Source organism: Dermacentor silvarum, chromosome 10, assembly GCF_013339745.2.
Source record: "Dermacentor silvarum isolate Dsil-2018 chromosome 10, BIME_Dsil_1.4, whole genome shotgun sequence".
Lineage (NCBI taxonomy): Eukaryota > Metazoa > Arthropoda > Arachnida > Ixodida > Ixodidae > Dermacentor > Dermacentor silvarum.
In genome coordinates this window covers 66,414,512-66,438,003 of record NC_051163.1, presented here as the reverse complement: position 1 = coordinate 66,438,003, position 23,492 = coordinate 66,414,512, and the positions used below count along the sequence as shown (strand labels likewise).

Sequence of the window (23,492 nt, the reverse complement as noted above, 5' to 3'; positions counted from 1 at the left end):
GGGGACGACGTGCTGCTGCTAGCGGACAATGCAAGAGATTTGCAGAGACTTACGAATTTGTGTGCCAATGCAGCGACGAATCTAGGCCTTAAGTTTAGCACAAAGAAATCGACAATTGGGAAATTTGATGAAGACACGAGTTATGAAGTGGTATAAATTCAAGAAGTAGTACCCATAGTCAGGCAATTTAAATAACTGGGTGTATACATAAACGAAGGAAAGACCTACTCGAGTATCCACCAAGGTAACCTAAGAATGAAGGGTAAGCGGAATGCAGAAATTATGAAACATAGATCACTTTGGGGCCACAATAAATATGGGGGCGTGTGTGGAATCTGGAAAGAGAGTAATGGTGGCGGCGCTAACGTTCGCAAATGTCATTCTGCGGTTAAAATCAGACATCATGTCGGGGATGGAAGTTAGGTAGGCCAGATGGATTTGGGGACCCGCGGTAAAACCACAAATGATGCAGCGCATGGTTACATAGGTCGGGCTTCTCTTGAAGTCTGAGAAGCGCAGAGCAAAATTAGTTCTGAAGAAAGGCTCGGGAACATGGATGAAAGAAAATGGACGAATAAAGTGCACAAATATATGTACCTCGAAAATGTGGACACAGAATGGAGGAAGAGGTCAGGGATGTTGACAACCAAGTACAAGATGATTGGAAGTCTATAGGCTGCTATGCATGTACGTATATGTTACGTGATTTGCTCACGCATGCTATGTGACTATCCATCATCGCCTCGTTTCGAGAGAGATGCCAATAAAGATTATCATCATCATTATCATGCCAAGCAAGCTCAGGGACTATTTGTCGCTGTCCTGTTTCAAAGAGGGGGACATAGGAAATCATCATCATCATCGCCATCATCATCATGTCGCCTGTTCTTTAGTACAGCTGTGCGTTGTGGGTACCTACTGCGCTTGCGCGCCGCTTCAAACTATAGCAACCACATGAAACGTTCTTCAGGCGTATTCTGGGCGTGGCGTCGCAGTGCCCATTTCTTTGTTTCGGAAGAACACTGCTCCGTGTAGCGCCGGTCAGAGTGTGTTCTACGTAGTTACGTTCAGAGAAACAGAAACTTCGTTATACGTGCTCCGACCATAATACCGGCGACATTATTACACCACGTGCAATTGACGCTCAAACGCCGGGCGACGCCGCTTCTAAAGTGCGCCTGTAGGGCTCATCTGGTAGTTCCCATTTATTAAACTCCGGTGGATACTGAAACAAATTTTGGTGGTGGTGTGAGTGAGTTATTTTTTCGCCAAGTTATTCTCTATATATCGCCGTAATAGTGGCGTCCTCCCAACTGATTTGTGACCATGTTCATAATAGTTAAGTCGCTGACAATTCTCGACCCCCCAAACCTCTTCTCTTTTTTTTTTTGCTAACTTAATCAGTGATTGAATTTTAAACTTTTCCCCATGACACCTCATCAGAAGAAGTTTTGCGCACCTTTCTCTGCGTGACCAATGGTTACCGGTAGAAGGCTGAAATTAGGGTAAGGGATAACATATCACGCTTTATAACCACCTCATGCATCCGGCCTACAGAACGACTCAGGACAAATAAATGTGCGACGTTATTTATTTTTTAAATATATATATTTATTTATATTGTTCTATTCTCCTAGCAGCAGCAGTAGGTGTGGGTCTCGATGGGATTTTCTTTTATTTCGCTGTATTATGCTATGAAAGAAGCGCGTGCTTTTTATATATGAGCAACAAAAGCTCGCTTTCGACATTCGCTGGCCTTTTGTGGAGACGGCTGCGGCATCAATCCTCCGCTTTATTGTTTTCGCCTTTAGTTTCATCTTGCTACATGATTCTCTACGACGTACATATCAGAAGCCTTCTGCAACCGGTTTGAGAACGATTTTTTTGTTCTTGAGTATACAGTGCTCCCTATTCCCCCGCCTCGTCGATGTCGTATGTCGTCGGGCTTGACAACTTACCGCGAAGGGTTGTCACGTGTCGAGGACCTTGTGAAGCTGAACCGCGTTTCAGAGCCACGGAGCGCACCGACGTTTTGCCAGAAAAACTGTCACACAGCTGGTGTGTACTGTTCACGCCATCGGCATCCCTTGCACGTAAGTCCGAAATCTCCCAGGCGAACAGCGAACCATCACTACAAAGCATCATAAAAATACGTTGAAAAGTGTAGCTCCATGTATCCTGACAGGATCCCGCTGGTCGGTCGGTCGGTCGGTCGGTCGGTCGGTCGGTCGGTCGGTCGGTCGGTCGGTCGGTCGGTCGGTCGGTCGGTCGGTCGGTCGGTCGGTCGGTCGGTCGGTCGGTCGGTCGGTCGGTCGGTCGGTCGGTCGGTCGGTCGGTCGGTCGGTCGGTCGGTCGGTCGGTCGGTCGGTCGGTCGGTCGGTCGGTCGGTCGGTCGGTCGGTCGGTCGGTCGGTCGGTCGGTCGGTCGGTCGGTCGGTCGGTCGGTCGGTCGGTCGGTCGGTCGGTCGGTCGGTCGGTCGGTCGGTCGGTCGGTCGGTCGGTCGGTCGGTCGGTCGGTCGGTCGGTCGGTCGGTCGGTCGGTCGGTCGGTCGGTCGGTCGGTCGGTCGGTCGGTCGGTCGGTCGGTCGGTCGGTCGGTCTGGTCGGTCGGTCGGCGGTCGGTTCGGTCGGTCGGTCGGTCGGTCGGTCGGTCGGTCGGTCGGTCGGTCGGTCGGTCAAACTTCATGCCGACAGCCTATATAGTATACGTACTATGGAGTGATGCAGTGCTACAACGCAACAAAGCGCAAAAGCAAATGTCAAGGTACAGTAATAGTAAGGAAGCAACACTGTCTTGAAAGTGCACCAAAAAATCCGAACACATCAAAACGCGGCCGCCCATAAGAAATCTATCTGCACTGACGCTTTCAGAAAAAGAGAGGGAGGGGGGGGGGGGGTATTGAGAGAACGCGGAGAGGTCGGCATGAGGCAACAGTCTTCTAGCTTGCTGCTCTTTGGTTAGAGGGAAATAGAGAAAAAGGCGGTTATGACGAGTGATGATGATGAGGATGGACAGCAGGATGCGACTACATGCACTCTTGTGTGCGAAGGGCTCGTTCGCAGCCCTGAATCTAGGCTAGTGCTAGCTAAAAAATTGTAAGAGAGCCTTGATGGCTCAATTTGTTGATGTTACATCCGGCAAAGCACCCCGTAGCACTTTTTCGCTCAACGGCCTGTTGTCAATTAGCTAAGCACCATGTGCGCACTTTCTAGAGTAATATGATCAACTCAGCAGCAACGAAAATTGGGCCGTAGTATCAAAGTGCGTAGTACTTAGGAGGACTCACAAGAGCAATGTATTCAGAACGCTCTCGCCAACTTTTCAGCGTTTCCAGTCGTTCCCATACGGACCCCATTTAGGCCTACGAACCCTCCTTTGCGAAATCGCCAAAAGACAGATTTCTTTCTAGCCTCTTTTTTTTATTTATTATGGAAGGAGTGTCCTCACCATCGTGTCGGGCGAGGTAAATTAGTTTGCGTACAGGGACCGCGAGCAGATGGAGATTATGGAGATCACAGTTTCGTAATCGACGAAAGCGTTTCCAAGGAAAAATCACCGTGAGCCGGTACGCTATCGCCGGTCCCCTCGCAGTGGTGCCCTGAAAACGTGACGTTTAACTCAAAAGTAGCACCGACAGCAAAGAAAAAAAGAATGAAACGAATTAATAGATGGAAGCAAATATAGAGAAATCGCAGGATACTTGCGGTTCAGCAACCCCGACGGGCGTTTCGCTGCAGCTACCTCTAAAGGTCAGAGCCCTACTCTTTATTTGCAAAAACGTCACTTTTCTTTTACCGCCGTAGTTGCTTAGTGGCTTTTGCCTGGCTATAAGCTCGAGGTCGCGGGTTCAAATCACGGCCGCGGCGGCGCATTTCGATGCAGGCGAAATTCAAGATCCCGCGTGTACCACACGTTGGTTTATTCATTTATTTATTTATCCTCAAGTGCACAAAACTTTACAGAGGATGGCGGAGTACACAAAAACTTATTAAAAATTAAAAAATGGCATCAAATGTATAAAAACGTGCAGGCAATATGAGGATTCACGGTGGTGAAAATTAACCCCGAGTGCCCTAGCTCTATGGCGTGCCTCATATTCAGATCGTTATTTTGGCACGTAACACCCCAGAATTTAATTTCCTTTATCATTATTTTGATGACGTGCAGCGCTGTTTCGACCTGCGCGTCTTTCTTTTTTCTTTACACCTTCTCTTTGTCACTGTTGAGTAATGTGCACCTTGTCCCCTTCTTGCCTTCAGGCGAGCTACGTTTAGGCATGCGCGCATGGAACAAGTTCGGTGCTCCTGTCTTGACGCTCGCTAATGTTAACTGGGACATCTTCGCCTCTAACGTGGGGGCAGACGAAATCGCAGCTATGAATCATACGCTGTGCGCTTGAAGGACGGTGTATGTGGATGAGAAAGAGTGGGCCAATGAAGTCCAGCATGTACGCCAAAAGCCTGGTATTCAGTGCACTTGAAGATGGCAAACGGGCTAAATGGTTGCATACGGTGGGCGGCTGGTGTTAGCCAGCACCATGACCCTGTGTGGTGTTGGCTTACACTGCCAGTGCTTTATCCAGTACATATGAATACGCAAGATAGTGGCCGGATTCATAGCCGTTGCTGTGGAACAATTGGTAGTGCAATGCACGCTAATGCGGAGATTGTGGGTTCGGATCCCACCGGTGGCAAGTTATCTTGTCGACCCCTGTCAGTCCTATTTTCTTTATTATTACCGACTTTTCAATCACAGCTAATTGTCCCTGCCGATGCTGTCCTTGGCTTCATTGTCGGTCGGCTTTATATGGTCGTGAATATATATGTATACACCGGGTGTTTCAGTGAACACTTTCAAAACGTTTTAAAGGTTGCCTGTGACAGGTGGCACAATTCTAATTCATGAGCTGATCTAGTCGAAGAGTAGATCAGAAATTAGTTGCACAAAAAATTGAAATGCATAATCGACTAATTAACATGACTGAACTAATTAAGTTTTAATTTAATCTTATAATTAATCTTAATTTAATTTAATCTTATGGGCCATATTGTCATTTACAAGTTCTAGCCGTGGAGTTCACACGGCGGATCCACTTGGAACGAATTCTCAGTATGACACCAGGTTCGAGATATTAATTCCCGAACTTTGCATGGGCGTTCCAGTTACTTTTGGGCTTTACTGCATAAAACTTTGGTTTATGCATTTATTTGTGCAGTGCGTGCGCGCGCGCGCGCTCGCGTGTGTGTGTGTGTGTGTGTGTGTGTGTGTGTGTGTGTGTGTGTGTGTGTGTGTGTGTGTGTGTGTGTGTGTGTGTGTGTGTGTGTGTGTGTGTGTGTGTGTGTGTGTGTGTGTGTGTGTGTGTGCGTGTGTGCGTGCGTGCGTGCGTGCGTGCGTGCGTGCCAGTGCGTGTTTGTGTGTGCGCACGCGAGCAACAGAGCGGTGTAGTGCACAAACATACACTTCCATAAGATTACGGGTGTGTCCTTTTTGGAGGTTAAACATACACATGCACGAAGTTACAGGCTCCATAGTGTAAAAGTAAAGACTATCGTACGCGTCGCCCTTGGTTGTATAGTGATTTAACGCATGCCGCTTGGCTAAAGCTTCGCTTCGCATAAATTCCAATAAGTGCGTCGGATCTGCACAGACCGTTAGGTTTAAACCACACATCGAATTACCTCTAAAATGTACTGAATAATATTCTAGTGTCTTTCTACCGAATTCTTGTTGCTTCCAGTTGGCTTTCTGATTATAGGTGCTGCAATATCACGCGTGATTTTCGCGAGGGTGCTAAAAGTGGAGGGCAAGGAGAAATATCCGGCAGAAAAACCATCTCAAGATGACTTTCGACGCTAAGGCGATTAACACTGAAGCAATGTAACGACGCACCACATTGTCACCGCCGAAACTCGTCACGTATCAGGCGTGGGCTGCACCCCTGCTCCTTTCTCGTGCTTCTATATTCCATCTTTCCCGTCCCCCAGAGTAGGGTAGCCAACCAGACGCATTTCTGGTTAACATACCTGCCTTCTCTTTCTCTCCTCCTCCTCCACCTCTTCTCCTCTCTCTCTGGACAAACGGCGCCACCTGGAGGCGCCACCGTGAAGTCTGCTCGTGGCGTGTGCAAAAGTATACATTCAGTTAAGATTGTCGGAACATGTATGGCACGGTTCCATTCCGTTCAGCACGGGAGGAACTTAAAAGGATTTTTTTTTTTTTGTCATTGAAGAGGCGGCACATACCCACTGGAACAAACCCAGTGGCCCAAGTCTGCGTGAAAGAGGTTCGTTGAATAGCAACGCAAATTCAATGGCACATTCCCAATGGCAGCGACCCCATTTGGCGGGAAAGAGTTATAAGCAAAAAAAAAACACACCGCAAAAAGCGCGAAGTTCCCAAAGAATGCTGATCGCATTAAAAGTTGTCCAATGGTTGGTTTCGAATTCGGTTCTCTCAGCACAGTAGCCCGATGCTCTGCCATTAGGCCTTTGACTACGCAGCGACCCAACTTGGTGGGGAATTGTTTAGAGCCATAGATCCCGGGAAGTTCTTGAAGTATCCTAAAACATCATATCGCACAAAAGGTTATGTAACAGTGGCTATCTGTTACAATCACCATGCTTCGGAGAGTTACTGTTTTACAATGCTCTTCACTCATTCATTCATTCATTCATTCATTCATTCATTCATTCATTCATTCATTCATTCATTCATTCATTCATTCATTCGTTCGTTCGTTCGTATTGCTCTTCTTCAACGAACAAAAACTGAAGAAGGCGAAGTGTTGCTACTTTCCACGTACCGCGGCCCCCGATTAGCACGCGCACGAAACTTCTTTCTTCGCAAGTGGAAAAAGAGAACGTTGCCGGCGTTGCAGCGCGGACGCTAGCGCGGGGCATCCGGTGCAGTCCATTTCGTTGGGGAACAAGAACTAGTTCTCTTCTGTAGTTTGCGCCCGCCTCTTCTCGGTACGTTAGCCGGGCCCGCTGCGTCTGGAACTGAAGGTACGCCATCCTCGAGTCAACCGCAAGTTGATCCCATTCGTAGTCCAGGCCACCGAGAGGCCCGTAAGCTCCGCAACTCGTTGTTGTCGCGAGGACAGTTTTCAACCACTACGAGAGCGTAACCGCCCGTTGCCTCTTGCTGCCCAAGAGTGTGATTTGCTGCCGCGACTGTTCTTTCGCAATCTTTTTTTTTTTTTTTCTTCGCGTGCTCGTTCTTATAAGCTCGCACCAGTGGAACGACGTGTACTCTTGCGTGTGCTCGTTACATTATTTTTCGCGATAGTTCGCCTAGTCGCTCTCATTTTATTTCTTGCTTCTCGGGAAACTTGACAGTAATGAAGATATTCTTTGTTTCATTTTGTGCCACAGATAATCGGAACTGGACCGGGAAGCTATGAGTAAGGTAAGAAGATCCAACTTTCTTTCTAAACTTTTCTTTAGTTTCATCCGATCGCGTTTAAAGACGATAGTGATTTCTTCTCGGCTGCCCTACTTGCATTTGCAGCTAGCAACATTGCAAAGAAGAAAAAAAAGAAGGAAAGTTGCGTGGAGGAACAAAGGTTAAAGGATGTCTGGAGCTTCAAAAAAAATGCTGTTGTTTCTATCCCCTCTAGAGTCATTCTAATCTCAATGAACAGGGCGTAATAGCTTTCCTAACTTTTGTGCATGAATTTTACTCCAGCTGAATTCAAGTAGTCTGTTCACAGCTTGGCACAGCTTGGCAGAAACTATATATATATATATATATATATATATATATATATATATATATATATATATATATATATATGGGGATGCCAAGTGGATGGCCAGCCCAATCAACGAAATTCAGGTGATCTGTTTCTGCCAACCTGTGAATTTACTTCATAGGCATAGCGCGGGTGCGTTTGATACGGACGGTGCATTGTTAATCCAGAGAATCCAGGGGTTGAAATCCCAAGGTTTTTGCTTCATAAGTGCAACTTGCTATTGCCTGTCCGGCTTGGCGAATATGTGCAACGCCATGACTGCCTGACATCCGCTCCTGCGAACAGTTTTATGTTCGGAACTTTTTGATGAATACGGTACCTTGTGTTTCCGAGGGCTATTTCTACTTCCCTTCTGGTTTATTTATTTTTTCTGTGGATGCACTTTAGAGCTCACTTTAGACTGCTACTACAAGCCTGTTTAGCATTCTTAACAGATTAAATTTCCCAGCATAGAAACTTCTTTGAAAAAAATGTTTCCTTTCCATGCCAGCCAGCTACAACAGTTCTGGAACTCCGTTTACAATAGCTTTTATAACAGTCTCTGTACAGGTGTTGTTACGTGAAGCTTAACTTTTAGAAGGTCGGGCCTCTACTCCCAAAGCACTTTGCAAGTTGGAACGCTTCGTGATAACTAAAACCGGCCAATCCTCATGACTCAGCAAAGGAGCTGGCCCGATGAGAAATTGTTCTTACGAAAGAAAGCCTTTACGAATTCGGTCCAAGAAGAACTATACCCTGTATGGATATTCAGACATCCACTCGCGTTACTGTGCTCAGTCTGACATTTTTCAAACTGAAGCAAATCCTTGGGAAGTAATATTTACTTTTACTCCAGACATGCTGCATGCAATCTTTCTCCTAATGCGCGGTATGGTTCAGCAACCAACCTTAAGCGGAAAGATCTACGCGGTGGCTTCGGATAACAGCAAGTCAATCACGACAAGGTATGTGTAGCTTCCACTCGAAACAGAGCAGGAAAGTTGAAGCCATGCCACCATATTATTGTTAAGTATCTAACAAGCCTTAGAAATTTCCAACTGTCTTCAGTTAAAAGCGCTGGCACTGAAATGAAATCATGTCGTAAGAAGCATTTCGATCTTGTCATGTTTGAAGTACATATTAAAGCCCGCCACGTGGTCAAAATTGCTACGATGAACTATTCTAGAAGATTATAACTTCAGGGGGGAAAATGAATAATTGGGGAGGTACTTGTTGCATGATCAAACTATGGGTTGTTCGGCGGCACCATTTCTGAAACCTCATCGTAAATAAGTATATTTGCAAATGTTTTGTGCAATCCGCGGAATGTTTGAAAAGACAGTTTGAATACACGATTCTCCCTTGTTATGCCTAATAGTTCCAACTTACATAACAGCAGCATTCGTGGTACCAAGCACCCAGTGCACAATGTTAGGCACAAGAGCACATGGAACAACGACAGTTTTTGGCCCGCGTTTAGAAAAACTTTCGTTTGTAATAACCATTTGTCATTGGCCGACAGCCTTTATTATGTTACGCTCGCTATCGCTATTGGCTAGTATTTGTTCTTAAGAGTCAATCTAATGTAAGAATTGTTACGCAAACATGGCTCCTTGTAAGAAGACAGACAACGCCCCGAATAAAATTATCGGTTTCTTATGATGAACTGTAGCCAGGATCTACTACCCTGCACCTTTCCAAGCAACTCGACAGCGTTCTTTGACCATGTCGCTGAGGACTACTAGTGTAACAGCAATCAGATTGAAAATAAACGAGTTTTTTTTTCTTTCAGATTGTTAAATATAATAAACGTGCGTGACGTATTGAGTACCTCTTTACTATTGCTTGTTTATTGCAGCGAAGCTGTTTATGGCTAGAGTTCCGTGTATTTTTCAACTCCGCAAACAAAAACTCATGTCCCGAATTTGATATCAAATTACTTCATTCTAAGCAACACCTTATAAGTCTCATCACCTGTATATGCATTTTGAGTAAATTAGTTATCAATGGGCACCATTTTCAAGATCAGTAGACTCTCGGGTAGATAATAAACGTTTCTCAAAGATTTACCGCTGTGCGGCCGGCGTCGGCCATGTCTGCTTTCACGCCGCCCTCTCTTTGTCGTCGTTCCAAGCTCGTGCATGCCTAGTTTCCTTACGCTCTCCCGGGGCGGCGGCGCCGTCGTGCGTTGTCTGCAAGACAAGCTGCCGTTCTCCATTTTGAATTTCACTTCTCTCGTCGTAATAAGGAGGCCACGTATAGTGCGCACTCCCGAGCAGCAGCGCGCCTACAAATAGCGACGGCGAGAACAGATGCGAGAATGCAATCGGTGGTGGTGGGTGGCAAGCACCGATGAAGATAGTTCCCGAGAGGTCATGCAAAACGACGCAAGTCGTGTGCTCTGCGTCGTGTGACAAACAGCTTCACTGGTCATACACCTCCACAGAGTGGAATGGCTCATGATGTTTGTTTATGCTTCTAATGTTGCACTGGCATATTGGTAATTTTTTTCTTGTTTCTGCCACGCTTCTTTTTTCTATTTTACTTCTTGTTTTCCAAACGGCACGCGAGAACCTTTACAATAATACCGCTGCCCCACTTACGGTGGTCTTCCCGCCACAAAACCTGCCGTTCAGCGTCTGCACTATCAGTGAACAGTGATACCTCTGGCGCTTAATTAGGCAGTATAATTTGCCAGTGGGAAAAATATGCCGATCGAACGAACATGTTGGAATATGTGTGAATGAAAGCTTTAGTGAAGCGGTTAAGGAAACGCCACACTGCTAACGGCGATGCATGCAATTGTGTTTACTTTCATATTATACAACGTGTAATCTCGTGCAATGTTTTTTGATTATCCGCCCCAAATTCACAACTGTAGTCTCGCGCAATTTTTTTTACGTTTATGCACTACACAGCTCACAGGTTATGCTCGCAATGCAAACACCAAATCAAACGGCTGCTCTGAGCGAGACGTCTGTGCAACTATTTGTTGAAGACGAAGGCGATGTTCGATGCTCATCGAAGGAAGCGTGGCAATTACAAGTGTATACGCACAGAGAAGTACGACTCCTATCTAGCTGCAATTAAGGGTGCTCTACCTCTCATTGCAACATCTTGTTTCAATGGGGCACATACCCATTCAAGAGGACTTGAAAAAAGAACGGGCGCACATCCAGTGTCACATACCTAATGGCTAAATCACAGAAAATCAATTAACTCTGAGACCATTGAATACAATGTGCTATTCGATTAAGAGGTCAGCGTGCTTTAGAGATACCTATGGGCCGACATTAGACGTTCAGGCTTCACGAAGGAATTGTCTTTTGTTGCCCTGAACAGAGGTGCGCTTACTGGCACTCTTTGGTCGGTCGGCATACGGGGGCTTATAAGCCCATTTGCTCGTACTTCTATTTGGCACACACGTGCCTCATGTATGCGCCGAATCTGTGCACATATATATCCACAAATATATCTGACGAGATACTGACCGGCTATACTGTAGACAACAGCAAGGGTAGGCAAAAAAAGAACAGCTTAGCTTGAAGAAACACGCAGCTGCAATGCAATGTTAGAATATAAATGGCACGAAGGTTACTTAGTGAGGCAGCAGAAGTGGCGGATGACGCGGACGCCGCCTCGTAGCCTTTAGATGTCTGCTTCACGAGGAAGAAGGCGATGTGTGATGCTTTAGTGCATGTGAAAGTGCGATCAAGACTCGTGTCTTCTCTCTCTCTCTCTCTCTCTCTCTCTTTCTTTCCTTCCCTCATCCCCCTCCCCACGGGTAGGGTAGAAAACTGGAAGGAGCCTAGCTAACCTCCCTGCCTTTCCTTCCTCTCTTCTCTTTCTCTCTCTTGTCAAGGGAAGAATGTTGATGAGATGATGGATGCACAATTGAGTAAGACAGATACGTTAAGTGCCGTTAAGGATAACCCTTTCTTGTCGTAGTGGCCCACACCTATAGGTGTGCTAAGAATGGGGAGGTACCCAGTGGCAAACGATGTCAGTGACCCAAGTTATTGTCTATTGGCTAGACGGCAGCCAGCACTCTTTTTTCGAGAGTGCAATAAAATGGCGAATCATCAGCGAGTGTAGCTGAATTGAAGTCAAGCATGCTTTTGAAGCTACGTGTGTCAGCGTTTTGTCTGATATGAGTTTCATATTCAATAACTATAAGGCACACTGGAATTTGCTTTTTGTGACAGTGACATTTTTGTGACAATGACAGTTTCGTGTCAAACGCGAACATCGGTTGCATGTTCACGCACTCGCTCGCCAGTTCACACACCGGCCGAAACATGTTCGCGAGGGCCCCAGGAAAATGCTAACGCATTTAGAAACTGGATCTTGGAAAACTGCCGCTGGCTCTCCTGCACACCAAGGCCCGCATTCACAACAAAAGATTTATTACGCCAAAAACTGTTCCTAGGAGCAAGTACCAGCCAATCACGATGTTATAGACATATTATTAGCAAAGGTGGTGGATGGCAAAAGGCTCTTGCGGGCGAAAATGTACGTGAACTAGACATCTGGGACGCGCCTGTCACGATCACACTTGCGACTCCCCCCAGTTGAGCGACCACATCACCGACAAGCAGATGCCTCATCCAGATGCACGGAATCTCTCGTCGACGCCACAGCAGCAGCCACTGCGGCTCGCCCGCATGTTAGCCAAGCTGGGCGACTGCGCTACCAGCGAGGTTTTGTGTGTGTGTGCGTGTGTACGGGATATACGGAGGCAGGGCCTAGAAGGGGAGTGGAAGCGTGACCGAATCGAAATTCAGACAGCGTCTGATGGCCGTGAATAAGTCATGCTCCGCGCCGCACCCCGCCAACCTCCGCGTGCAAGTGAGCGACCGACCGACCGTATACCAACCCACTCTCTCACTCGCGCGGTACAGGAAGCAACGCAGCCGCACACCGTCAGAGCCGAACACCCTGCAACCCCCTTCCTTTTTGCAAGCGCAGACTCGCAACGTAGCCGCGCTTGGAAACGCGCTGTCTGCGACGGCAACGCATGCAGTGCATAGCACGTCCTGCCGCTACCGCTACTATACGGGCAGGGCTACACTCCGCCTCAGCGACTCCATGCAGTGCGGAGAAGCCTACGGCTTGTGTCAGCCAATCCGTAACGAGAGAGAGCTGCGTGTTTCAGAGAAAAGGGGGCGGAAGGCTCGCCTATTGTGCGCCGCTTATTCTTCCGTGAAGCTTACATTCCGTCGGCGTCGCGCGCAGGTTGATCAGAGGAGGGCGGTAGAGGAGCCCTTCTACTGCTTTCCCGTTCTGCGGTTGGCTCACGCGACCCGCCGGTTTCACTGCACTGCACGGAGGTGGTGAGACGCAACGCAACGCACAGGCAGGCAGTGCGGGACGGCAGAGGATGAAACTTGTAGGCTGCTGTGTAGGCAGCCTACTGGTGCAGTATAGACGGCGGAGGAGGAGAAGGAGGAGTTTGGGGAAGGCGGAGAGAAGAGATACCGGAGGGTGGTGGTGAGGTTTGTGGTGGCGAGCCGGCCGGTGGGCGATGCCGGCTCCTTTGCGGCCGCGTGGAATTATTTCGTAGGTCGGCGGCAGAGGCAAGCGCGGTTTACTCTCACTGGCTGGGGCCGCCAACGTCTAGCATTCGCCAGTGCATGCCGTCGTCATGGATGAGGTTTTGACCTCGTAAGGCGCAGCGCGGTATGAGAGAGGTGGCGCGAAGTACGGCGAATGGGGTCCCCGGGTGGGATGGGAGCCAGGCAGAGAGGGAGTGGGGGGATACCATGCATTTCGTTGCATATACTATGTTGCATCGTGGCCGTGCTGTCGAAAGGCTGAAAAATAACAGCAACAGGGTTTGTAGCGAAAGTGTAGGCTAGAAAGAAGCCTGTAAGAAGGTATTGCGGGTAGTCAATCAATCAATCAATCAATCTTCACACTTTATTTCAGACGCATAACAATATATATTATACAAGCAGAAACCCACAACACCCCTGTTGGCAAGGGAACATGTAAGCGAAAAGGAGGACTATAAGAAGGGGGTTGGGAACAGCGCATTTCACTTGCTACTCTTGCCCTGGCGGCAAAATTAGAAAGTTAACAGTAGTACTCGTAGTATTAGTGTTAATGTTAGTGGCATTCATTGTAAGGAAGTTAAATTTGAAATTGAGTGCGAAACAAAAGGGAATGTAAACAAGAAGAGTGAATAAAAAAAGACACGTGACATGAGAAACGAGAAAAAGTAAGCAGGAACACAGACGCCGTGTGCGAGATGAGAAAGCAAAAAAAAAAAAAAACGTGAGCAGATCGACCCAAAACTCCACCCCTGCGCTGAATTATGAATTAAAGCTCGGGCCGTCTGTCAGGCATGCGCACCGCGGAATCGAACGTGGTTTCGTTGACCTATCCCAGTTTCCTTTTCTTTCCTTTTTTTATCCTTTGCTTACTCACACACTTCTCACCTGTCATCGTTTGTTCCTTTTTTCTCTCTCTCTTGCTTTTTTCTCGCCTTCGTAAGGCACCGTGGAACGTGGCAGACAGCAAAGCCGCTGGCGTAATAAGTAAGCACTGGCTTCGAGCGACGTGACGCGCCAACAGTGCAATAGAATACGAGCATTGCTGTTTCGTTGCTGTTGGTTTTTTTTTTCTTTCCCTGACATCCCTAAATATCTTCAAGTCCACTGAATGCTATAGTGCATAAAAAAAGAGCTGAAGCCGCGCCGCCACTCGTGTTTCTGCTGATTCTCAGGCAGCTCTGGTGAGACCGTTGAGTACGATCCAGCCAGCCCGAGGAAAGTTTTATCAGGGAGGCTTGCGAAGATGTTTAAGGTGGTGATGGGACGGTGATCAGTTGAAGGGTGAACGTGGACAGGGCGGTCTACTTGATGCGTACGTGTTAATTCAAGGGCGCGGTCGTGACGGCAGTCAAGATGACTATCATTTTTGTAAGAAGTCTACGATGTAAAAAACAACAAAAGAAGTACCAGTGCCCGCATTCACAAAACGTTCTTACGCTAGAATTGTTCGTAAGATAATATTGTAGCTAATCCTGATGATGGACACGTTGCTAGCGAAAGCAGGCGACAGTGCACCGGCAAGGAGCACTTCCCCTTCAGTCACGGTGTACACATTTGTGTACGCGACTTATTTCTTCCATTTCTGTGCAGTTGTGGCAAGGAGTAGACCACAAAAACTAATCTTAGGATAAATTAAACGTTCCGCTTACCTCAATTACTTTCACTTCTGAGGGAAATCAATCACTACCGAAGATAGCTTTGCAGAAGGCACTACAGTGTTTGACGAAAGGTGTGACGTGGGACGCTTCTGTAGCAATGGCGAAATAATTTAATTCTTTCTAATATAGCTTACAACCCACAATTAACTTACGCAGATAATTCGCACCACTGATTCAATTCTTTTTTATGAAGAAATGTATCGTGACAGAGTGCACAATAATTAGACACTTATCACTCTGTAATTATGGCGACTCATCATAAAATGCAGAAAGAGTCATTCTAATAGCTTGACTTGCTCTTAATGGAGTCTGCAGCACACGGGCATAAAAGTATGTAAATTTCATACATTAATTGACGGTCGATCATAATTCGTGACTGAAGGACTTAAGAACGAAAAGACTTTGTGAATTCGGCTCCAAGAAGTAAGCTGGACGTAGCAGCGAAGTCTTCCATTGGAAGCTGTCCCAAACAGAGCAGCTGTTAGCAGGTTGCCAAACCACAGCACAAGATCCTCAAGCGCTTTTTATCGGCCCCTTTTCCCCATTCTTTGGAGAATATCAAGAATGCTTCCCGTTTTTTTATGATTATTCCGCTAAATTTTCACGGATCATATTTAAATATCGAGAAATTCACGACGTGTGAACGTTGTCTCCTACTTTATCAAAAATAATAACTGAAGACATTCACAAGCTTTGGCTGGTTTCCCGATAGCTGACACACAAAATGCGCTTTCAAGAGCCCCAGCAGACTGATAACAAAGGAATATTAAAACGCGAAGAAAAATGTACGAGTTATGAAAGCTAAACTACGCGAACTGAAACTATGTTGAAGCGAGAATAGACAAGCTGCTTGGCGGCAATAGCGAACTTTAAAAATACACACAATTTCTAGGGTTTTACGTGCCAAAACGACAATATGATTACGAGGCATGCTGTAGCAGGCTCTCTCGGAATTAATTCTGACCACTTGGGGTGTTATAACGTGCGCCTAAATCGAAGTAAACGAGAGTTTTGTGCGTTTCGCCCCCAGTCAAAATGCGGCCACCACTGCGGTTATCGAACCTTTGACGTCGGGTCCAGTAGTGCAACGCCGTAGCCACTGGGTTAGAGCAATGGGTCAACTGTGATTTGCCAGAACACCGGCCTCACCCACACTGAAGGCTCGATCTTCCAGTCTAGTCTTCCTTTTTTCCTACACACGAGCGAGGTACAGTCGAGAGCAAAAGTCTAGACAGTGATGTATGAGAAAAAAATCTAGATTTTTTTTTTCTGGTATAGCCGTGCAAGATGAAATTGGATTGATACATTACATTGGTCAAAAAGTAGCACGAAGGCTATGCCACTTGATTTGAGCCTTCCTCCCTGGGCTGTGAAAAAGAAAAAACTCCGCGGCAGCTGTGGTCCTCAGACTTTCGCTCGAAAGTGTACTATCATTAGTCAACATGTTTTTATTGCGATAGCAATTATATGGACACTTCAACCGGATTTCTGCCGTCGGCGTCGTCGTCGTCGTCGCCGTCGCCGTCGCCGTGACGTTCCGTATAGATAAAATCTTCGCCGCGCGCCGTATGCCCCAGCGGAAGCGTGGGGGGACGCGCGCTATCACGGAGAGCGAACACACTCAATCTCCCACGCGCAAGCAAGGAAGCGGAAAGCCAGCGCCGGAGGGAGCAGGGGGGGGGGGGGGGGCACTTCTCTGCCAACAACCGCGCTCGTCGCTCCGCACAGTCTCTTATCTCTCCCACGCGCAAGCCAGGAAGCGGGAAGCCAGCGCCGGAGGGAGCATGGGGGGGGGGGGGGGGGGGGCGCACTTCTACGCTTCCAACAACCGCGCTCGTCCTTCGTTCGACCGCACCGTCTCTTATCTCCACACGGCTCCGACCTTTATGCCGCTCAGTTTCCGTTGGTAGAGCGCACGTACCTTCGCCCGCGCAGCGGGCGAAGGTACGTTGCGCTGCCAGCGTTTTGACAGTCGTTGGCTGCAGTCATTCAGTGTGATCTATTCATGTTTGTTTGTGCGCGCTCACACCACGCTTGTTCATTCAGTTAGTAATAGTCGGGCCACATTTTCCAACGCACGCTACACATGCAATGCTGCCCAGATCGGCAGTGCAGCACTACAGGTGTGTCCCTTCGCACGCGCTGCCCACGGGAAGCGCTTCTCATCAACACCACCGTTTCACACGCGCCTTCTCGTGGTCATCGAGTCTCTCTTCATGTCGGTCTACTTACGCCGCAGCACACCTGCTTACTTAATCAGCTCATGTTTACTACAATTCATATTGCTACCAAGGCCGCTCACCTTACTTCGTATGACATTGCTGTGTTGCTATCGCATTCATTGCTTCGCCCTTAGGGCGAAACTGTGACATTTTTTTGTTGTTGTTGTTTTTTTTTTCACTTGTAAAGGAGACCCCCTGTCGCGTTGTTATTTTTATTTTGCAACCATGTCTGCCAGAAAAAGAAAAGTATGTTGTCGCGCAGTAAAATAGTTAAATGTGCTTGACGAGTTCAAATATAGGAAACGCACCTCATGGGTCTAGCTCATGTACCTAACGCTGTTGTGCCTTTAGGAACAAAATTTATTCATCCAACAGCGTTTAAACTGCGTAGGAAAGCCGGCACCATCTGAAGGGTCTCATATTGCAACTTTATAGGAACACCACCCTGACAGCTACCAGGCGTCTCAGAACGCTAGCGACATGAGCGCCGCCAGTGACGTTAGAGGCATCGCAACTCGACGCTGCAGGATATGAGACTCGATGAAACCAAAACGTTTTTTTTTTCTTTTTTTTTTTTTTTTTTTTGGGGGGGGGGGGGGGGGCTGACGGGAAACCATCGGCATTAGTGAGCGCACAGTGAAGTATTCGATCTGTAAAGAGCAAACGACAGCGGTACCAGTGGCACTTCATCACTTTGAGATTGTGAGCCCACATAGTGTTTCGTAAGTCTCTCTTAATGGTTTAGCATAAAAGACACTGCGAACATAACGTTTTATTACTTTTTCTGGCGCTCTGAAATTGCCAAAATTCTGAACAAATTCAAGACCTTAAAGCCTGGGCAGAGCAACTTTCCAGTTTCAATAATATAGCATCTATCTAGCGCATCGAAGAATCCATATAAGCCACCACATTAACGCCGACGCCCGCACCTTACAATGACGGCGAAAATTCGCAAGAAGATTGTACATGTCATTGCTAGGGCAATAAATTTCTTTGCAGACGCATGTCAATCTGAGCAACTGGTACATCAAAGACAGTGTAGTTGTACAAGTGACTTCTGATACCCTTCGTCGAAGGTACTATGGGTCTAGTTGCTGGCCGTCCTTATTGATTTATCACCTTCACCGCCATGCGAAAAACTTTCCGAAACACCCCTCAACTGCGTCGCTGGGAAAGTGTTATACTAATCTATACTTCATTTCGTCCAGGACCAAAACAGCTATAACCCAGCAATAAGTACCGACTAAGTGTCATAAATGAGCATGTTATTAAAAGGAAGCACTCTCTCGACGTTGCTATTTCAAACTTGTTGAAACTCGGCGGAGCTTGTGAAATATAGCTTTATTTGAAAATGCTGCCTATTACGTTACGCTGGTGTATTGCGGTGAAGTTCAACAGATTGCCGAAGGTGCAACTGACTCGAAAGTGCTGAGAATGTTCTTTTTTTTTTTTTTAAGAGCAAGAATTGCTGAGCTTACTGTCAACCCGTAAAGTGATATCAAGGTGGAGCGGTCATGATGCGTACGCAACACGGACTTGTGTTATCCATGCAATAAATAAATTAACTATACCCAACTATGTGAAGCCATTGCTGGCATTAGTAGTAGCAAATGACCTAGCACAAGTTTGAAGCTTATCATGAACACCATGCACAAAACGCAAGAGCAATTCTGTAAATAAAAGGGACCTGCTTTGATCGCAAGATTTAGTAATAAACGGGAGTTCTAATTTGCACCCTGACCTCGGAGTCGATCTATGATCGCAATAACCTGAAATCTACTGCATGTCCTTTTTTTTTATTTCCTTTCCTCATTAATTCTTGACAACTTTCTTTTAGACGTAAAGGGGCGTGCCGCTTTCGTGCGATAAACTTAATGAAACTACCGAGCATTATTGCATCCGCGTCTTTCATTTATTTGCCTTCGAAATTTTCTCCGCTATAAGTGAAGTCCCGGAAATGAAATCAGCTTACTCATGTTCAGATTCCTCGCTTTCACTTCAGCAAGTCAAACTTTATGGGCGCCTGTATCAGGGTGACAGGATCGCAGAGTTCGCGTTATGCCCTTCCAACTTTGGGCGCCTGCAGGATAATTTGTGTTGGATATTTCTGTTTCAAGCATAGCATGCGCCCTATTTTGGTGCTGTCACAGTAATAATCAACCACGTCCAATGTCGAGATATGATATTTGAAAAAAAGTAATCCCTTTTCAGTATCTGCTGCACTGATTCCATATGACGATTATTTCTACTTCGGTGTGCCAACACGCAGCCTTTTGGTAAGCTCGACTTGTGGAGCGACACCTGCCCCGGTCAAATGAAAGGACCTCGTTCGCTTCTCGGACTGCGGAGCTAAATATTTAAGGAATCGCAATGAATCTTCCGATGAGATACCAGTCCATTCGCGTCCTGCATTGTGCGGACAAAAATTTTCCTTTCATGAAACTATAACCGCACGTTGCTCATACATAAATTGCATCGTTTGTACTAGTGTATCTCACATGGTTTGTATCAGAGGGCAAACGGGAATAGCCGATATTCTAGTTGACATTAAGAGGGAAAATGGAGCTGGGCAGGTCATGTAATGCGTACGATGGATAACCGGTGAACCATTAGAGTTAAAGAATGGATACCAAGAGAAGGGAAGCGCAGTCGAGGACGGCAGAAAACTAGGTGGGGTGATGAAGTTAGGAAATTGGCAGGCGCAAATTGGAATCAGCTAGCGCAAGACAGGGTTAATTGGAGATCTCAGGGAGAGGCCTTCGGCCTGCAGTGGACATAAATATAAGCTGCTGATGATGATGATGATCTCACATGCCACATGTCAAAAAAATTGGAGGACGCTTAAGCTTCGCCTTTAAGAGTGGAACGCAATAACATATTCAAAAGATCCCTGCCTTCTTATCAGGCTTTTTTCTCGTATATTCAAATTACAATCCGACGCTATCACGTCTGTAGGTTGTGGTTAAGTCGTACGTTACGATTTTTCTGACGGATTTTACTTTGAGAAATTCAATTTTTGTTCACTAACGCCTTGCGCCACGCAGAGGGCCTGCCCCGTCAGGGTGTTTCGGGATGATGTGGTTCGGCATGATTATTTCCACCAACGACGCCGGCGCTTACGCCGACGCCGGATTTTCTGCGACACCTTAACCCTTGACGGCAGAAACCCTTAACGGTCCCTTAACGGTCCTTTAACGGTCTCATAACGGTCCCTTAACGGTTAAAGAACGGCAGAAACTGCTTTCGAAGTAGGCGCTCATTCCTATTTTTGTCGAGCCACGAAAATCTCCCAGCAAGCGTGCTGCCATCTATTCATCCCATGACAAACCGCGCGATTCGTTGGCTTCGCGCCCCTCCACCAGCAGTCGCCGCAATCGGCGGCGCTTCCTGACGCAATCGATCTGCGACCTGCGCAGCCGCAGTAGCGCGCGAGCGTACTCGACGCTCCCCGACCGGCATCATCTCTCTGGCGCGGGGTTTCTTTTTTATTCGCCTCTCAAACGGCGAGAGTGAACCAAGCTTTGTGCCGGCAGCATCCGCGTGAACGTAACTATCAGCACGCCGTTCGTGCCTGAAAGTAAGCGAACCGTCTCATTGCAAGAACAGTCCGGCAGTGTTTGAAAAAAAAGGTGGGGGCCAAGCGGGTGACGCGCACAAGACCAGCGTGTCGTCTGCTACGGGATTTCGCCGTCTGCAAAAGTTACGACGGCGGAGAGGAGAGCTCCGGTCCGCAGCCAACGCCAGGCATCGCCGAGGAAGCCTAGGTAAACTCGAACCAACAAGCCAAATAACGCGGCGCCCGAGCTCGAGGGTTCCGACCTCGAGCTGCGTATTTATAAACCGCTCATCGTCTTGCCCGAGTCTCGAGCGCGTTTTCTGTCGACGTCGGCGCTTGCCGGGCGTGCGCCTCTGCCGCCGCGGAAATCTGAGTCGTGCGGGAAAGCCAGCGGCGTAGGCCTACGGCTCGCTGCAGCCGGCTGTTGTCATCCGTGTCTTTTTTTCGTCGAGTTTTTTCTTTCTCTCTTTCACTGAGGCGCGAGGTTCGATCTTCCATTTCTTTCTGGTCTTTTGTAAACGGCAGCGCGCGGTGTTTCGAAAGTGGGACTCTGCAAAACGAGATTATGGTTTGGCGAGAATAGGAAGAGCGCGCGCGTTTGTGTCTGCGCCGTGCGTGTGTGTGTCTGTGCGTGCGTGCGTGCGTGTTGTGTGTGTGTTAAAAAATTATGGGGTTTTACGTGCCAAAACCAGTTCTGATTATGAGGCACGCCGTAGTGGGGGACTCCGGAAATTTGGACCACCTGGGGTTCTTTAACGTGCACCTAAATCTAAGTACACGGGTGTTTTCGCATTTCGCCCCCATCGATATGCGGCCGCCGTGGCCGGGATTCGATCCCGCGACCTCGTGCTCAGCAGCCCAACACCATAGCCACTGAGCAACCACGGCGGGTTGTGTGTGTGTGTGTGTGTGTGTGTGTGTGTGTGTGTGTGTGTGAGCGCAACAAACGCAACAACACCAACAGCGCATACGGCCTCGCACAACCTACATGCGCACTCCCTCTCTCTTTCTCTCTAACTATATATATATATATATATATATATATATATATATATATATATATATATATATATATATAGTGTATGTGTGTGCAAGGGGGGTGGGGGGGTCGATTCAGTGAAAGCGCCCGCCTCGTATCGCCCTTGTCACACAACAGCTGCGCGCTCTGCGCCATGGGGGGGGGATGTTAGCTCTTTTTCCTTTCTTTTTCGCTCGCACAAGACATGAGAAACGCACAGGTGCGCTGGGCGAGCGAAGCTCTATAGCATTTCAGCGGCGAGCCTGCGAACGGTCGCTACTAAAGGTCGTTCATAAACGTGAGCCCACATAGCGATGCACGCGGCAGCCGCAGGGGTTTCTTTCTTTTATGTTGAGTCTTGCTTGACGCGAAGCCGTGACATCGCCTCCCGCAGAGGTTTGCGCTGTTGTCGTGCTCGCGAGCGTTGATCGAGAGGTGTTCTTGAGATGCGACACTTTCAAATGGGAAGTTGCGACATTGAGACAAACGCTTTATGCGTTTTCGATTTCTCTCTGGCCAACCGTTCCTGCGCTCTTTATAGGCACACACACGCTCAGTTGAGATATATATGGTTGTCAGTCTTAACGCTCGTAAGAGTATTCTCGATCGTTACGCAATGTATTCACGTAATCGTGTGATGTTACGTCCGTAGCCACCATTATTTGCACGAGAAACTTGACTCATTTTTATTCCTTGTGAAAGGACAGTTATGAACATTACTAGTAAACCACGCAACATTCTCTTAAATCGTTTTCTGTGACTTATTGTCGGATGTCTTGTACAGTTTATGTCATCCGAAAGCAACCTAACGTACGTCAGTCAGTCCCTAAACAGTCACTCCGGTCAATGTGGCACTGGTGACTGTGTGTCGTCCAAGACAAAAACGTGGGCATAATGGAGCACAAAAACATTTTTTTCTCCACATCTACGGAAGTTATTAGCACATTGCCAGTCGAAGATACCGGATAGCCTCTTATCACATTTTTCCCGTCTTCCCTTGATTTCTTTCTTGTTCTTTAATTTCTGAAATCCGTCACTTTCATTGTGTTGGCGACAGATAAAGACCGTAAACCGTGTTAGGGTGCCTTAATGTCATCGAGGCACCCTGAGACGTGTAGCGTTGCAGAGCCATCTAGCGAGCACGGATAGACTCATAAACACAATCAATGGCTTCCGAGATCTCTGGTATGAAGCGACGCGCCACGTCCTCAATTGGGATGCACTAACCTCAGCTGCTACAAACGCCTTCGTTCACTAATTTGATCAATAGTCAATAACGCTCAACACAGTATTTCACCCTTCATCATCAAGGTCGTGTATATGCGTAGCCACCTTGCAGCTCCTGTGTGTCCACTGTGTCTTCTTTTGCCCCCCCCCCCCCCCTCGCCTTGTGCTTCTTTGAGCTTAACTACCTCTTGTCAAGATGTACCAACAAGCACACCTCGGTACGCTTGTTTACCCAACGCCAAAGGGCAAGTTTTCATGAACCTCGTCGGTGCTGAAAAACGCATTTGGTGCATGTCGGTGAACATATTCCAATGCAAGGAACTCGCCTTGTCGCAATTACACCATATAGTCTTTGTTGTTCATCTGCTCCTGCCAATTATTTAGGGAGAGAAATGGCGGAAGCCATAGTCGATTTTTAAAGCGTTTTTCTGGGCATCATTAGTCTTCATGTGCTTACATATGGTTTGTTATTTCAAATAAACCTTAAACCTAACTACCATAACCTTCAGTATCAAAAGTTTGGCC

At 47.3% G+C, this 23,492-nt stretch overlaps 1 protein-coding gene across 2 annotated transcripts in view; it reads left to right on the top strand.

Annotated features, from left to right (window-relative positions):
- The window catches only part of LOC119465940 (myelin transcription factor 1-like protein), a 292,459-nt gene that overhangs the window by 215,531 nt on the left and 53,436 nt on the right, over positions 1-23,492 (top strand). Inside the window, exon 4 of one of the 2 annotated variants that reach the window (XM_037726417.2) lies at positions 7,373-7,406. In XM_037726417.2, the coding sequence (XP_037582345.1) occupies positions 7,398-7,406 (9 nt within the window). In that variant the 5' untranslated portion in view covers positions 7,373-7,397. Of the gene's footprint in view, positions 1-7,372; positions 7,407-20,826; positions 20,931-23,492 lie in introns of those variants that run through there. The other variant, XM_049657173.1, reaches the window with a different exon arrangement.